This window comes from Paralichthys olivaceus, chromosome 9 (genome assembly GCF_024713975.1).
Source record: "Paralichthys olivaceus isolate ysfri-2021 chromosome 9, ASM2471397v2, whole genome shotgun sequence".
Lineage (NCBI taxonomy): Eukaryota > Metazoa > Chordata > Actinopteri > Pleuronectiformes > Paralichthyidae > Paralichthys > Paralichthys olivaceus.
The window spans coordinates 12,817,196-12,835,831 of NC_091101.1; the positions used below are offsets into that span (position 1 = coordinate 12,817,196).

Below are 18,636 nucleotides of genomic sequence, written 5' to 3' on the forward strand. Positions count from 1 at the left end.
CGGTCTGTCTGTCTAACCAACCAGACCCATCAACTGTCTCCTTCCCTGATTCGCCACACTACAATCAAATACAACATGGATGGCGAGTTAGACCTTGTTGACTTTGCTATCAGCTGTTATGCATTTAAATACTATATGTTATAAAGCTACAAAATGCACAGGCCCAGTTAACATGCATGTTGATGTGTCAGTTGTGTTAGTATGCACAGAGAATACTGGTGATGGCTTAACGCTCACCTGGATGCAGATCGTTTTCATTTTAAAGGACCAGTGTGTTAGATTAAGAGGGAGCTAGAGGCAGAAACAGATAATAATAATTATAATAATAATAATTATTGTGTTCTCATTGGTTCAGAGGTCTTGTATCTACATAGGGGGTTTTCTCCAGTAGCCCAGAGCACATAAATCAAAGCCTGGCTCAAGATAGAGGCCTTTTGTGTTTTTTTGTTACTTGTCAATGTGGTTTTTACTACTAACGTGTATAGGGAGGATCAAGGAGCTCACTCTTTTGCTAGATGCCACTTAAACCTTCATATTTGTCCTTTGCAGGAAATAAAAATGTATTATTAAGGATGTAGTCTGAATTTCGTGCTTGTGTAAGTTCTCAGATCCAGGATCGGGTGCTAGTTAATGCTAGTGCTTGGTCTTGGATCTAGGATAAGAATGCAAGTATTTCCAGAGCTTAGCATCTTTTGCTCATTAAAGACAAACGAAACAAAAAATACCACGAGTCTTTGGTTATAGCTGTGAAACACATGAGACTTGTGACAGTTAATAGTCAGGAATCAGCGCAGTTTCTTTTTTGCTTTTCCGCAATGTTCCCATTTCCAGAAGTGACTTTGGTGCATGCAACAAAGCCAGTTTGTCTTTAATGGCTGTGTATAGGAGGTCTATACCTTCATATTTAAGTCTTTCACGTTCCCTCATCTGCGGCAATAATTGATTGGCTGTGATCAATAATGAAGCAGGGCGGTACCAACAGCCAAACTGAGTGTGATTCTGCAGGATGGTTCAGCCCGTCTACAAGACATCTCTTTGTGCTGTTGGACTGTGATGCCTCTGAGGAGACTGTCATCCATAATTGATATCTTATAATCAATAATGTAGCAGTTCAATACAAACACTGAATCTGTATTTGCACTGCACAGGCTAGCACAGCTCGTCCATCACTGTACTGCTGCCTCCTCTGATCTGTCGCCTCCTCTTTGTGTGTGTGTGTGTGCATGCGCATGCTAATGATCTCAGATTAGTGTCCGTATTTAAAAGATGAGATTATTGTTGCTAATTCAAGATGTTGCAGCATTCACTCATTCTCTCTCTAGACTGAAATGTCCGTCTTGCGCAAAGACTGCTTAAAAAATTTAAGTATCTGCACTGCACCAGATTATTCATCACTACATTTTGTTTCAACACTTACAAAATGTCATTTATAATGCTCTGACTCAAGCCCAACACACACACACACAAAGCAATGGGGGCTGTAGGAGGGTTGTTGTAAAATTTGAGGGTGTGCGTGCAGCAGAGAGATGTGGTTGTTACCTCCAATACGTTGTCCTTGTCTGTGCCGGTGCCTGCCGGCTCCTCCATTATTTGGTTCGTGGGTTTGGTCAAGGTTTTATTTGATGCTAGCAAGTCCAGACACAAGCTGCTGTCAGAGTCAGCCCGGCCAGATGCCTGTGCACTGTGAGCACGCTGACACATACGTGTAGAGACGGGCCGGCTGGTTGCAACAGCAGGGCTTTAGTGGAAGTGGAGGAGATGGCTAAGTGAGAGAAGACACAGCGTCCTCAACGGGACAACAAGATGTGTGTGAACGCACACATGTCCTTTCAGAGACCCATCCTGAGTGCCCGCCTGCATCATTATCTGCTGGGCTATGAATTTATTTACAGTCATTATCATCAGTGGACATACATAGAATAACCCCTGTCAAAGTTAGAATTTTTAATTGTTATTACCACTGCCAGGGAGGTTATGTTTTCACCCCTGTCTGTTTGTGTGTTGATTGGTTTGTTTGTTAGTCTGCGGAATTACACAAAAACTACCGGGTGGATTTCCACACAACTTGGGCGAAGAATGTGATTTGAGTCAGGGAGAACCAAAACAATTTTGGTGCGGATACAGGAATTTGTTTTCAATTTCTTTAACACTGTGAAATATTTCAGTGTTTTCAGAGAATAATCAAGGGATCTTAATGGGAAAAATGGGCATGTTAAGGAGACTGATATTTACGAGTGTGTGAAATTTGGTGCAGATCCAAATAAAAATCTGGATCTAGTGAATTTAAATGTGGTTTCACAAGGGGGCTAAGTGAAAGTATGAGCTCTGTGAGTACCATTCTAGTCACTGATTTAGTGATATTCATATCATATATAAATAGTATTAACTGTTGCTTGAGCTGGAACAGAATGAATCACATTAATTGCATTCATTCTGTTTGTAGCCAAGCAGACAATCATGATTTGTATTCTATTCTATTCTTGATCATATGTTTTACATGTGAGATCTGTACACAGGGCTGTTGAGTTTAAAATACAATATTTTCCTCCGAAAAGTAATGAAATCATTAAAATTCCTCCAGTTCAGAATTGATATATTTTTTATTGTATTCATTTTCATGGAGACAAAAATTACAGCACCACGCTAACTTTATGTCAGGCTAAAGTCAGGATATGTTGGACTAAACTTTGAATCACAAGCCAAGACACACTGTTCTCAAACCAGACTAATGTCTTGTCTTTTAACAATATACAATCACTTTAAATTTGATGTTTTTAACAACATGAAAAACCATGAATGAATGAAGTCTTCTGCATTGTTTCACGGGTTGTTTTCCTTCTTTTGAACCTTAAATGCTGGTGAATATCTGGAACCATAAGAGCGTTGTTGTCTCACTAAATTGTTGCATAATATGTGATAAAAGTAAACATATTATTGGCCTCAGAGGTGAAAGTGGATTTGTACTGAACTAACTGAAATCAGCTAACACTGTACCTGGGGAGCACCAATAGATGAGAGCGTTGTTTAGTTTGCAAGAGGCTTTAGATGTGTGTGTGTGTGTGTGTGTGTGTGTGTGTGTGTGTAGGATCTGTGTCTGTGGGTGGGTGTTTGCAAGTGGGCGAGTGTTATTTTTGGGGTGCACGTGGAGGAGGAAGGGTGAGGGTGTTGTTTACTCCTTGTTCCCTGGATATGCAGTGCATCCCGGTCCTGCCAAAATCCACGGTCTTCAATTATCAGGAGGAGCAGAAAATTACAACAGTGCTCCCAACTGTCACTTTAGAGCTCGGTTTGACTCTCGGGGAGAGGCAGTCTGATCTAATTACCCAGCCCCTGAAAAGGCTCAGCCAATAACACACATACCACCCGGCTGCAGTAACACACACACGCTCACATACACACTCACACACAACAGGAAAAAACACAAACCCCACTTAGCTTTTCATTTTATGCCGGGAGACAGAGAGAGAGAGAGAGACATTCAGTGCATGACTCCTGATGCATGTCGCTCAAAATTCACAGAGAGGGACTGAGGGAAGAGGGAGAACCAGAAAGAAAAGAAAGAGACGTGAAGGTCAGACTTCATTCAAAATGGAGAAATTATTAGGATTCTCCCTCATCCCTCCCCTCCCTCTCTCTCTCGCTCTCTCTCGCTCTCTCTCCCCTCTCCATCTCTCTTTGAGTATTGTGGCTCCTTTCGTGAGAGGACACATCTTTGTGCTTCGGAGACTGACGTCCTCCTTTGTCAGGGCGAGGAGTGTTCCACTATGCAGCTCAATAGATGACATCGCATGGCCAGGAGGAGAAAGCTGCTGAGTGGAGGGAGAGAGGGATTTAAATAAGCCCCCCTTTTTTCTGTCAATACCATCAATACGGGCTTTAGCATCACCTACAATGTTATCCATCTTCCCCTCAAAGCTCTGATCAGGCAGGGCGCTTTGTGTGTAAGTTGTTTGAATGCACCTGCATGTTGGAATGAAGAAACTTCTCTGATTTGGAGGCTACACAGGAGCCTCTTTGTTAACACAATTGCAGTCATTTGATTTTTTTCAAATTTGGCAACAGTGCCTGAGCAGAGAGAGAGACAGTCCTTCGTGCCATGTTTCCTCAGCTCAACACGGCCTCTCGATCCAAAATGGAGGGAGCCTCTCCATCTTAATTTAACTTCTAACTTCACTCCAATGTCTACTTACTAACGTGTGAGTTTAATTAAAGGCTGCACAGGTTTTTAACCTGCTTGCAAAAAAAACACAAAAAAAACCTATCGGGTCTCTGCAGAGAAGCTCCCTCGAAATGAGATTCTGTCTGGGAACTCGTGGTGGTTGTGTTATGTCCGTAAACAAGGTCATTTGGAATAAAGGTGCACAGGCTGCCCTTAGGGGGGGTCCACATACACACACACACACACACACACACACACACACACACAGCCTGACCTGAACTGTGAGGGAACATGCACGGGGAGAGTGAGAGTGAAAAAAACCCCAAAACAGCCTCTATTTTTTTAGAACTCTGTGTCCTATTAGCTTCGGCGCAAAGCAAATGTAGCGTGTTTGAATCTGCGTGATCTGCCAGAGCGTGGCCTCTCCTCCGGCAGGTTGGGATGAGAGAGAGGGACTTGCCCCTGACGAAGAGCAAGCAAGCCTATGCTTCATGATCATTGCTGCTAATGCTGCTGCTGCTGCTGCAGAGGACCTCGGCAGAATTTAGCTGCAGCGAAGATGACGATGAGGAGGAGGAGGAGGAGGAGGAGAGGTGAAGACAGGGAGGGAATCATGCAGGAAAATCCTCACCCATCTCTCCTCCTTGCTCCTCATTGGCTGTTTATTTGTTGTTATGCGTGGGTATCGGACACATTAGGCCGGCCGGCGGATGCAGTGTAGCTGCTCTTGATCAGTGATGCGGAGTTTCAGACAAAAAAGCTCGGAGACTTCTGCTGATGATGTAGGTGGGCTATAAATAGGCTGTTATTTTTACCCCTGCCATTTTGGCCTCATTTCCACTCTTCCCCTGTGCTTCCTCTGCCACCGCCATGATTTAGTGGTGGTGATGACGGTGAGTGATGAGTGACTTTCTGGGCGAGCGCAACATCCCCAGTAAGTTGGGGCCATAGAAGAGGTAAACTAGGACAGAAATTAGACTCCTGTGTTAATCCCCCAGTGCACCATGGCCTTGCTAACTGGCGCTTACATAAGAGCCCAGAGAAAAAGAAAAAGAAGAGGCAGAGAGACAGAGAGAGAGAGAGAGAGAGAGAGACTCTGCATCTCCACATCTCAAAAAATGAAATCCCCAACTTGCCAGGCTGGGCCCAGGGGAACTGCAAGTCTTATGTAGAAGGATTTCAAATAAACTTTGCTCTCAATTATTAAAGACAAAGCACTCTTCAGGATGAGCTGAAGCTACGAGAGGAACGATATTGTGATTTAGTTTTTACTGCTCAATGAACAGTTTATTCTGATTTGCTAAGTATAGATTGAATCATTTCTCAAATGCACACAGAGCAAAAAAAAACACCAGCACAAACATATCACATAACACACACACACAGGTGCATATATATATATTATAGTATACAGTAGTCCTTGGGGGTTATAAGATCACTGTGTTAAATAATAATAATAAACAATATTACTTTTTTCTGAAAGCCCAAACTGTTCCCATTAGCACCAAGTTGTTTTTGTATCATCTTACAAAAGAGAGATTTTCATAATAAAGACACAATTCTTTTAACAAGTTGATTGTTAATAGAAACAAGTTAAACTGATGCCGTAGCAGAATTCTTTTACTTAAATTAAAGACTTGTCGGGATCAAAATAAGTAAAAACGATGGGGTTAATTTTTGTTATTTTATATTTGGTGTCATCTATTTTACTATTAATAACTTCCAGTGGTTGGTCGAGGTCAGAGTGCTCACAATCTCATATATGAATGGGTGTACCACTAAAGCAGTAAACTGATGAGCTGACAGTAACCAGCAATGACAAGAGAGAACCCAAGGTCACGACAAATACTTCTTATATATCAATCAGTGTGTGTGTGTGTGTGTGTGTGTGTGTGTGTGTGTGTGTGTGTGTGTGTGTGTGTGTGTGTGTGTGTGTGTGTGTGTGTACGTGTACTGGTTTGTCTTACCAGTCTTGGATGTTATAGATTTAGTCCCTGTCTCTCTCAGATGGCCTCAGGGGTTTGGCATGACCGGGTGCCAGTCTGTCTCAGCTCATGCCAACTTGTCGTGTGTAGCACAAAGTGCGTTGCTCTGGGTGAACCTGTCTGTCGTGACCGACTCACACTCGGTTGCTCTTTGAACCCTGTTATTTATTCTATCTACTTATGAGTGGAAATAGTTATTATTTATTTTGATTTTTATGAATATTTATTTTGTTTTCTGTTTGGACCCTGGGATTAAAATGCAGCAAATTCATGACCAAAGGCAGATTATATATCACAATTTGTGTTTTGATGGAAAAGAAAATATTTTGCTTGTAGAAATACAAAAACAGCTGGCAAGTAAATTCATATTATTTTCTATTCTTTAACCCTTTATTTGAAACAGTGATAAAGTCTTGGTCAGTATGTCTTTTCTACTTGTGAGCAGAGCACAATAGAAGCAAAAATCCAACATTTAGAACCAAACGAAATAGAAGAAAAAACAGGGTGAGGATAAAAATGATAAAACTGTGAGGGGGGGCATCAAACCAACAATAAACTGGTCTCTGAGGCTGAATGTGAGGGAAGACGGACCATTTTTTTTCTTTGCAGTTTTGGAGGCCAGCAGTGCCAAGAGCTGGAGTGAGGGTACAGTAGAGAGGGGTTTTAACATAAAATGGGGAATGTTAAGGAAAAGCAGGGATCAGCAGGACGTCTCTTTTAAGATCCTTAGAACAAGAAATACATATTAAATCTTCCATCTTTCTAAGATTTGAAAAATGGCATTTGATTAGATTAAGTTTCTCTATTTAACCCTGTTGTTCTCATAGTTTCATGTTTGGTCTTTAATATCATGCTTTGACGTGTGTATCGAATAAAATGAATGGGGCAGTTCCTGGCGTCCTCAACCGGCTCTCTGATGGTAAATCCTGTATTTTCTCATCCCACTCTGCGTCTGTAGGATCACCACTACTGCAGCCTGCATGATGGACCTGCGTCGCTACCCTCTAGACGAGCAAAACTGCACCCTGGAGATCGAAAGCTGTAAGTACCGTTGTCCCTGACAACCAGCTCTCACGCCCACACATGAACGTAGAATTAAACAGATCCCACATACACATGCAGCCCTGGAGTCTGGTCTGAAAACAGTCTGCTGGTCCAGTGGCGGCGAGGTAGAGGGAAGGTAGATAAGGCTGCATGTAAAATGCTGAGAAAGGCTGATGAGACATCAAGAGATACACATCAAGAAGAGGAACATCACTAATGGCTCACTGACTGATAACATCCCGCCTAATTAATTCAACTCCAGCTGCAACAGCTTCCCAAGGCATGGAGGAGCCTGATTAGGTCCAGCGTTTCAGGGCCGTGCTGATTGTGGCTGTTGTGTGCCGCTTTCTCCTGAATCTGCCTCCATGTTTGCGCGCTACAAAGAGCTCATTTCACACGGAGTTTGTAATTGTACGTGATCCGGTGTTCTCGAGTCAAGGGAGGGAGGGAGCGTGGAGGAACATGAGAGAAAAAGATGAGGTCCTCTGCGTGTTTTATCTGGGTCCCCAGAGAAAAGGATTATGGGGCTGGGATGTGGTGTAGGGCTGAGTCTTTCTGGGTTTGATCACACTATTGCCAGCAGCGTTAAGCGGCACAAAAACAGTGCGGGTCAGAACCACCTCTCGCTGCTCCTCTCTCTTCATTCCTCCTCCTGTTTCTTTGCACAGTCTCATCCTCTTCTGTTTTTCTCCAAGTCTTTTTTATCTCTCTCACCATCACTCATACTCTCTTTTTTTCTCCTCCTTCTTGCTAAGGCAGCACACACACACACACACACACACACACACACACACACACACACACTAACACGCACGGACACACACACAGCTCCAGTTTTGATCACCAAGCAGTATCTGCTCTCATATGGATTAACTGGCAACGGTTTTGACGCTGGAATCGCTACATGCCAGAGCATGCTATTTTATTCAGACTAATGAGCCCAGAGAACTCTCACTTCCCTTAATAAACTTGATGCATTTTTAACAGACACAAGTCTTAAAACCCCAGATCCTCTGATACATCAGCAGCTCACTGCTGTGACTCAGGCCACTGGCCTCATATTGCTCAGGCTGAGCAATAATTGAATCTTCTACCCCTCTAATACCAGGGATCCGTTGCACACATACACATGCACACCGATCAGGTAATTGGTTTTAATGTTGTGGCCGATCAGTGAAAATCTTTATATATAGATCTCATTCAATTTGTTTTGTCTATATTTTATAAAAAGGCTAAATAATTTACTAAAACACTTAAGCTGAAGCTTTTAGCAACTTAAATATTTTATTGTGCAACCATTCTAAATTAAAATGTCTAACAGCTATATCTATGTTATATATTTATATGACTTGTGTACTGACATGATCCAAAATGTTTCCAACAATGTTACAATTTCAAGGTAATGGGATAATTAATTTTTTTCGCCTTTTAGTTCAGTCATATCTGCTTTAACGTCCGGGGGAAACAGAGTATGACCGAGGAAAAACACAGCTAGCCAGTTGTTTGTCAATGGATCACAGTTATTCATTGCTGTTTGCTGCGTAACATGAATAAAATGTAGAATTCTTAAATATATGAACATCAACAAGAGTGTTGTCAGGAGTTGGCAATGGTGGGGAAAACAATAACTGCCTTGATCCCACACTGCTACATGGTGTCATCAAACTAGGTCTTTTGTTAGTGTTTTGATTGGGAGACCCCGAGCAGCTGAAGTTACATATTGTTCATGTACTGCACATTGGTCAATGTAATGGATATTCACACCAGCAGGATGACGTATGTGTTCTTAATGCGAAATAAAACTACAGTATTTGTGTTCAAACCATAGACTTTATATAAAGATGGACGACACCTCCTCAGTGCAGTAGTGATCGCGCCAATATTAGCTGTCAATCACCCTGTTATTATTTACAACTTAAATAACTAATTAAAACCAAGATGACCAGAAACACTTTAACATACATCAGTGTGATAAGAATGTCCTGAAATGACAGAAACCATCTTTGAGAAAGATTTGTACTTTGACTATTTAGTTTGGTCCATGTCCCAACCGTTCACCAGGGGGCGATACCGATGTGTTAGATTCTCATTTTGGGGTGCAGTCCTCCATCATTATACACACTGCAGGGGTGAAAGCAATGATGGAATATGCACAGACTGCACTGCTGTAGCTCATTAATGTAGTTCTAATAGTTTTCTATCAACAGTGGAGCTCCATCACACAAGCAAACACTGTCAATGATTTCCAAATCATCACTCTTTCAGTTTTGCATTTTCCTGCTAGTGTGAAATAAAACACATAAACTGAATCACTGGTGCAGCTGTGGAGCGTAACATGGTTGATGCTGAAAATGTTCACCGGTAGATACAGTTAGCATTGTGATCATCCTCGCCTTGTGCAACCCCACGTCACCCCAATTAAAGCCGAGTCCACCGGGCTGCTGTTATGAAGTGCAGCTCAGTTCAGCGCTGATCAACCATGACGAGCCCAGATCAGGACGTGTTTGAGAAAGGGAGGTTCTGCCAGAGTGGAACATTTTATGGCCTCTACATAACTGGTCAGTCATGTTTTATAGCTCCCTTAGTTCTTCACCATTGTCTCTTTATGATTTCAGGAAGATGTCATCAGTGCACTCCTCCTGGGCTGAGTGAGTGACAGAAATAAAGTATGAGCTTTAAGATATAAATATATACACGATCAGTCACAACATTAAAAGCAGTTATTGGTTTTATTGTTATTGCCCATTGGTGTACATATATATCAATTTATGGGCACTGAGCAGAGAGCCACAGTTTAAATCAGACATTATAGGGAGATAGGATAACACAATGATGCTACATGTGATTTGTTGTAAATATAAAAATAACTCAAACCCTCAATATCATTGATGCAAGATGGAGCTTACATTACCGGACCAACATCAGCAAAAGAATGACAGCAATGGTGGATCTAGGATTTTTCTAAATCAGGGGCCATCAAGGGGCCACAATTTATACATGGGGACCATGTTCATGCACAATTCCTGATTCAGTTATAGGCACATTTGAGTTGTTCCATTTTTACTGTTGGCTCAATCACTTTTTCAAAGACACACATTATTGGAAATATTCTGAAAACTGTTTCTTGTTCCAGCACATTGTGTTCTTCAAAAAAAGCTTGTAAAAAAAATGTCATATTTAGTGTTAGTATTGCTAGTGAGCGATAAAAAAAATAAAGGTTATTGATAGAAACGGGGGATTTCAGGGGCCAATAATACTTCAGCTTGGACCAGTCCCCCCTTGGCGGCAACCCGTCCCTGCTTTATGGGCCGTTTTTATTGTCATGGTCCTTGTAGTTAGCCTCCCGTCCAACCAGTAAAAACCCAACATTAACATCGTGTACAGCTTCACTTTTAATGTCAACGCCACGACAGCGAAGAATTATGTGTTAATTTTTAAAAATCAAAGCCTCTGAATTTAATTATTTATCACATCTGAATAGGTTACTGTCTCTATTTGGAGTGTGAGGCAGACACTGTAGAACCCAGCGGAGGAAGAACACTGGAGTCCCCTGACTGCAACTTTCCAAACACATCATGTTTGGGCACCAAACACATCATGCTCCAAATCTCTGCTGCTCGCAGTGGTGTGTAGCTTTAAAGCAGCATGTGTTTGTCCCGACTTAAACGTGCTTCAAGATGGAAGAATGACCTGATTTTGCAGAGTGATGCAGCTGCTCTTCACATTTGTTGGACTTTTGTATTCATTACAGTTACTTCTTTTTTTCTTGCAGATATTCTGCTTCAGCATACATAACATATGGTTTATGACACACCATACATAATGTCATAATTTAATGGTCTCTAATTACATTAGTAGAAACCATTCCCCAGAACACACAAAGATACGGGACGGGAGGTTACATCCTGGACTCCAGTGTATCCCAGGGCTGATATATAAGGACAATCAACACTCACATTCACACCTATGGACAATTTAGAGTCTCCCATTAACAAACTCTCCTCTGAATGTCTTTGGACTCTGGGAGAAGGTGGACTATCCAAAGAAAACTCCAACAGACACAGGGAGAACATGCAAACTCCACACATATTCTATATTACAAGGTTGTCAAAACAATCCAGCTTGGCATGCTGATCCATCACAATGAACATGTGGCTAAAATGTTTGGTTATGTGAATCGTTTGTATTGATGATGTAGCAAAGAAGAGAAAAGACTCCAACATACGACACACACACACACACACACACACACACACACACACACACACACACACAGTGAGAGAGAAAACAATACCAGCCACACTATCCCAGCTGCTAACATCCTTAATATATATATATATTTTTTCTTATATGCTTTATGTTTGACAGTCATCTGTTATCATCTAATGATGAATATCTGGCACAATTCCATTCACCGTACAAGATTTACAGTCTGACGAGTTTCGAATGTCCAACCTTTCTTTGCACAAAACAAACATTGTTACCTTTTGTTGTTGTTTTATCTCAGGCAACATTTTAGCTAATCTCTATTAACAGCTACTATCTGAATATGACTGCAGATGCATTTCTGTCAATGTGTTCTGCCCTTTTTGGGACAACCAAAGTCCTCTCAAACGTGATTGGTTGAAATAGAAACTGAAACCAGAAGACCCACAGATTCTCTGTATTCCAATGCAGAATCCGTTTATAGAGATTAACAGCCAAGTCATTAATGTTTCCAAAGCTTCAAGCAAACACTTAAACACATCAATGGCAAAACATTATACAATTTTAAATTACCTACTCAGGACTGTTTTATTTTGCATTTATAATTTAATGACAGAAATGTGAAGCAGGTGTCAAGTCACAAACTCATTGGCTATCTATTTGAGGAGGAAAGTCAGTGAATGTATGTTTGCTTTAAAACGTGATTTACAACCTTTTTTAAAGTTCAAGTATTTCCTCTTCCATTTAACATCTCCAGATTTTGGGATTCTTCACATCTCAGATTAATTATTTTTAGAGGCCCTACATGGTAAAACTCTTTTTCAGGGGAAATAGACCAATATTCAATAGACCAAGATGCAAACCTTATAACTTTTCTTTTTTCTTTTTCTCCAAACGTCTTCATTGTCCTGTGCCCTCTCAGATCGACTTTGTTCTGGGAAATACTCCAAAGAAAAGGCCCATTTGTAGTGAATGGGCTAAAACTACTGGCATTGATATCTAACACTGCTGCACTAAGTTATGATGTATTACAGACCATTAATGGACCATGATAATGTTTCTCTAAGTGTCCTGGATATGGGTTCTCCTCTGCAGATGGCTACACCACAGATGATATTGAGTTTTACTGGCGCGGAGGAGACGGAGCTGTGTCCGGAGTTGACAGAATAGAGCTGCCTCAGTTTTCTATCGTCGACTATAAACTCATCTCAAAGAACGTGGTCTTCTCTACAGGTAAATGACAGTGATCTTTGTCATTTGTCCTTTTCATTTGTATTAGCAGGTGTTCATGTTGCATTAGTAACTGTTTATTTGGAAAGGGGACATTTATTTTAAACAATGCACATGATCTGCTCTTTTTTTCAAAACATTGAAATACATGCAAAAAGACGTCAGTATTTGAGACGGATATGTCAGGCTCCCTCGTGTCAAGGAAAATATAGCTTTTAGTGGGTGTCATTGAGGAAAATCTATTTCTATCCCATTTTTCTATCTCTGTGTGCTTCCTTCAGGTTCCTACCCCCGCCTGTCCCTCAGCTTCAAACTGAAGAGGAACATTGGTTACTTCATCCTGCAGACATACATGCCTTCCATCCTGATTACCATCCTATCCTGGGTCTCCTTCTGGATCAACTACGATGCCTCAGCTGCCAGAGTGGCCCTGGGTAGGATTGCCTCGCCACTGCTGAACAGTGACCCAGGGAAATAACCCAAAGCCAAATGATAACAGACCATAAAAAGAGCCATTTAATGTTCACAGGGCCTTTCACATGTATAATGGCTTCACATCCACATGTTACTGTGTCTTGTCGTGTGCCTGGTCTCTATTTTGACTCTTTATTTTCACAGCATTTACTATTTTTCTCATTAGCTCTGAATGATAGCAGTGTGTGATAGGCTGCCTGGCTAAATGTCTGTTGTTCAGAGATGACTATATGCATGACTCATGCAGAGCGGGAGCCGCTGCAGCTCGACCTTGAAGCGTCTTTCTCTCTGGCTGTCTGTCTATCGGAGGCTCTCATTGGCCGGAGATCCCAGCTTATCAGAGCCGCATCCCAGTAAATTACAGCCAGATGAAAAGTGGCAACATTTGCCTAAATGCACCTTAAACATTAGAGTCAATGCTTTTCACCAATGTCAAACTACCACTGATACTAAAATGAGATGCCACAAAGCTCCCTTTAACTACGGTATGACAGCACAGAGCAGCAGAGGAAATGGCTCTGAGCTTTATGTGTGTCGTTGTTGTCACACACCATTTGTTTTGTGAAGTGGGACACATGCGGGTTGGAGCCCCAGACGGTGCATTCGCAGTATAACGTGATTTAAAGATATGCCCTCTCTCAGCGTCCTGAGAACGTGCAGCAAGTGAGTGCAGCCAGTGAGAGATGAGGCTCCATGCTACAGTGACACTGCTGGCTGCTGGGTTATTTATAATACGTGTGAATCTGACCAAATGCATATTGTGCATGCAGATGACTAATGTATCAAACACAATGTGTGCATGTCAAAAAAAAAAGAAAAACAGGTGAATCGTGCTGTGACTAATAGCAGATGTTAACAGTGACACTGTGCTTTTTTATATCGCCTACAGTTTGTTCTGTGTCCATTTGAATTCATGATCGGATACAAACCTTACTCATGAAGCAAACATAAACACACACACACAGTTTCAGTCTCAGGAGGCGTCGAGTGTTCTTTTTATCCATATGGGTCCACAGTGTTTGTTGTAAGCTCACATGTGCTGTATATGTCAAGGGTACTGGACAATATCTTTCCACTAAAATTGACATGATTCATCCTCAGGGGGACATGAATGTTCGTTCAACATTCAACAAGCAATCAGTTTCTAAAAAACTGAAAATGTCAACCAAATGTGACGCAAGTGGAAAAGTCAGTTGATCACCAAGATCATCTGGATCCATCCTTTGAAGACCATGAATGTCTGAACATGAATTTCATCAACATTTCTAAAGCCATATAATATATGCTTTTTACAGGCAAACTTTTTAACATACAGATGATGTTAAAAATGCACAGGGTCTAAAAATTGGACTTTCTCTCTAAACATGTGACTCCGCTGACCTCCAGGGATCACTACGGTGCTGACCATGACCACCATCAACACCCACTTGCGAGAGACGCTCCCAAAGATCCCCTACGTGAAGGCCATTGACATGTACCTGATGGGCTGCTTTGTGTTTGTCTTCCTGGCCCTGCTGGAGTACGCCTTCGTCAACTACATCTTCTTCGGTCAGGGCCCCCAGCGGCAGAAGAAGGCAGCTGAGAAAGCGGCCACGGCCAATAACGAGAAGCTGAGACCCGACCCCAACAAGGTACATGTGCAGGGGAACTTCCTCTAAAGGTATCTGTGCTGTGTCGGTAAATGTGTCTGTTTGTTTCTGTGGCAGGAAATAACTTCTTCTCCTCTCAAGGTCAATGTGATGCTGTGATCAATGCTTGATTACCTTTATCAGCACTCTTTACTCCTGCTCTAGCTCTCCGTTTCTCACTGGTTTAGCCTTTTGTATCAACTTTATTACTCCGACTAGGATCTGAAAGAGTGAATGCAGAAGCAATGACTGGCTTTTATTTTATCTCCATATTTCTGTGTCTCTCAAAGGGCAAGGCGCCTGGGAAAATTCTCTGGCTGCGGTGCCACAGCCTTCCCTTTAAATCTGACTCAGCTGCTAAAGTTGCAGGAACAACAGCAACATAAAAATAAAACACCCTTTTCTTCTAAGTGTGGCAAGCTACGATTTCCCCAAAGTAACAGTGCTGATTTTGTATGCTTGCAGTGGCTGGTGGGAAATGTAGTTCAGAGAGATGATGCTCTGTATGCCAGAATGAAACAGAGGGAAATTGACGCATATGACTCGATGTGGGATCCCATCTTTGTGGACGATGCCGCATTAGGACTAGGCGAGCAAAGAAATAAGGTACTGGAGGTTTTGAAAGTCAAAACTAACAATGTCATCAATCTGAATCAACCCAGATCAGAGGAAAATGCTGTAGTTTTTGTGCATTTCTTTGATTTCTATAGATTTTTAAGGCAACTTTGATCATCACTCCCACCATTGTGTTTTTCCCTCTCTTGGTTTGCTCTTCATGCATTTTCCTGACAAACATGGCTTAGCAGTTTGATTTCTGCAGGCATTAATTTTAATCTTGACTTGGGCTGTGCATCTAAATTACTGGGAACTGACAAATATGGCAAAAAAGGAAAAAAAGAAAATATCAGTTGCTTCTCTTAAGATAATATAATTTAGACAAAAATATTGCACATCTCAAAGGCAATTGATGAATCTCTTACAACTAAGTGAAGAAATTGAAAAAAAGGATCGTGAGATAAGCGAAAGAGATCATTTATAGTTTGATGAATAGTGCCAACAAAGTGGCCTCGCTTCATAAACCCAACAAAATACAAATGGGCTCCATTTGCAGCAGGACAGGATTGGATTTAAGGCTGGTTTTTCCTCAGAAGTCAGGCTATGGATGAAGAAATGTTGATCCGAATTCACTTCCCACAACGTCTTTCCTGACCTGCCCCGAACCTTTTTAGCCTCTCCTCCATCTTTGCAAAGTCCTTTACTATTTCTCTCAACCTTCTCCTGTCACATTTTGTTTCCTTTGCTTTCTTCTTTTTTATTCAGTTTGTCTTGTGAATCGACAGAATTTTAACCAAACCCTGGTTGAAATTCTGAGATGACAATGAAGATTTCTCCATGAGAATTAGTTTGTGGAGTGCGTTGTGCTCTTCCAGGAATGTTACCTCATAGTCTTGTGGTCGTATTTTCACTCAGATATCTATTGACAGATGATCAATAATCTGTTTAGTGCTTTTAAAGTGCTTAAAATATTCTTCATGTAAGTAACACTTTTTGACTCATTTACATTGCCCATTCTAGCACCTCATCAGTATTTTTTACACAGTGAATAATTATTAAGATCATCATAGCTATACTTGTTTATAGTTTTACTAGAATTTGAAGACACTCTAAGATTTCCCTTTGGCAGTAACTTCTCATGGCTCCACCTGTTTTTACATCCAGATGACTCCTGATGACAACATCCTGTTCAGCACCTTGGAAATGAAGAATGAGATGGGTGGTGCCGGGGATCTTTCCCGGGGCCTGGGAGCACCCGGCGACCCCCGCAACACCATGCTGGCCTATGATAGCTCGACGCTGCAGTACCGCAGGGCAGCCATGGCCCGCCAGAACTATGGCCACAGCGCCTTGGAGCGCCACGCCCAGAAGAAGTCTCGCCTACGGAGACGGGCCTCCCAGCTCAAGGTGAACATCCCAGACCTGTCCGACGTGAACTCTATTGACAAGTGGTCCAGGATGATCTTCCCCACCGTCTTCTCCTTCTTCAACGTGGTCTACTGGCTCTACTACGTCCATTAAACCCGGCAGCGTCCAGGTGGCCAGCTAATGGCGGCAATGCAAAGAAGGGGGGAGGGGAAGGGAGACAGGGTTTTAGGGGACATGAGAGAAATAAAGAAAGAGCGGTGAGAGATGTGAGTGAGAGAATGAGAGATGAACAGTGCACCAACGTTTTTAGCTGGTTCATTTTAGAAAAAAGTAAGGAGAATGCAAAAGACTTTTGGATGGACTGCAGCAGCACCCAACATTTCAGTCAGCAGTGACTTTTTTAGGAACTGGGAAACACCTTAAAACGACTGACAAACACTCGAAAAAGAAGAGCAAGTTTTAAAAAGACAGAAATGGTGCCTGTTCCAGAATTTCAATATATCACTAATATTTGTCATTTGTAGCTTACTCTCTGTGGATCAAATATTTATGCTTGTGTTTGCATATACTTTAAGGATTTGTTTTGTTTAGTATCTATTTACTTCGTAGCCGAGCTGTCTGCATCCAGGAAAGCTTTATAAATGATTTTAAAGGAGTCATCCTTGATAGTCTATTTTCCTATAATTACTGTATATCAAAAACATCCTTTAAAAGCATGCTTATGTTTGATTTCATTTGCATCTCGGTCATAATGACGATGGAGCGCAAAAGCCTTTTAGTTTTACTCTTTGAGCTTAGTGTGACAGTTACCATTCTGCAGCTTTGGTTTGGCACAGCCCAACTGGGTGAGTGGTTTTGAGCATCGCTGGATGACACCAGGTGGACAGCAGGGGGCGCTCTACTCTCTGGACATCCCTGTGGGCTAATGCTGAACATAATATGCTTCCTCGTTTTGTTGAAGGTCCTTTATTATCCAGTGAAAGAGCGGGACTGTTGGACACTGACACTTTGGTCAAGTTTATGTTTTGCTTTTTGCTGTGCTGACAGAATCAAGTCCATTTCACCATGTGATTTTTTTTTTTTTTAAGAGAACATTTGACTCCTCTGTACTTTCTGCCATCGTGTGAGGAGCTTTCGAGGTGGAGAAATGCTTTAACACAACTTAAGCTGGTGTAAGAACATTGCTGATAGATGAGCTGAGTTTCATTGCAACCAGAGTTGCTGCATAAATATGGTAATCCACAATCATCATCAGTAGAATTGAATGATAGAAGTATGATGCGTTCCATTGTGATTAGGTTTCTGTTTTGAAAAAACTGTAGATAAACATAAATCATGTTTAAAGAAAAAGAGAAGATTCATTTTTATAAATCAATACTCACATTATTGTGTAAATATTACAAATTTATTCTATTTAAATGGTTCTCTGTTGTTGTTTTTGCAGTTGAATTACAGATCAAATGTTCCATTCAGACAAAAAAAAGAGAAAAGAGCAATTTAACTGAGGAAAAAAAAGAAAACACAATTCACAACTTTGCTGACTCTGTACTTTTTGGACTTTTCTCTCTTTTCTTTCTTTTTAAAGGACTTTAAAAGCATCTACTTGCTGATACTAAAGCACTTCCAGACACCAGTGACTTTTGGGTCAATGTTTTGTTCTCCAGAAACAACTTAACAAGGACCCCGATATCCAGGCATTGAAGTCAGGCATATTTTGTACAAAGTTTCTGTAAATTCCAATTGTAATATTTCATAATGACTGTAAATATCTTGTGTAATGATTGTCAGCAATTATGAGGATGTATCTAAATTCAATTAAAACTCAATTCAGTCTATCACTTAAATAACAGAGTACACGGCTGGCGGTTTTATGTGTTCTGCATGACTGTGAGGCTGATGGCTGACTGTCGAGCTCATGGCTGATTAAGTGTCTGAACGAGCGAGTGAACAACTAAACCAGACACAGGGAGAGAGAGCAGGCGAGTGA

The 18,636-nt window shown here is 41.4% G+C and overlaps 1 protein-coding gene across 2 annotated transcripts in view; it reads left to right on the plus strand.

Moving 5' to 3' along the window:
• The window catches only part of gabrb2a (gamma-aminobutyric acid type A receptor subunit beta2a), a 30,745-nt gene extending 13,797 nt beyond the window's left edge, over positions 1-16,948 (plus strand). The window contains exons 5-10 of one of the 2 annotated variants that reach the window (XM_069532187.1): positions 7,103-7,185; positions 12,490-12,627; positions 12,906-13,058; positions 14,485-14,729; positions 15,192-15,332; positions 16,446-16,948. In XM_069532187.1, coding sequence (XP_069388288.1) covers positions 7,103-7,185; positions 12,490-12,627; positions 12,906-13,058; positions 14,485-14,729; positions 15,192-15,332; positions 16,446-16,802 — 1,117 coding nt within the window. In that variant the 3' untranslated portion in view covers positions 16,803-16,948. The remainder of the gene's footprint in view (positions 1-7,102; positions 7,186-12,489; positions 12,628-12,905; positions 13,059-14,484; positions 14,730-15,191; positions 15,333-16,445) is intronic. The other variant, XM_069532188.1, reaches the window with a different exon arrangement.
• Positions 16,949-18,636: the final 1,688 nt, after the last annotated feature.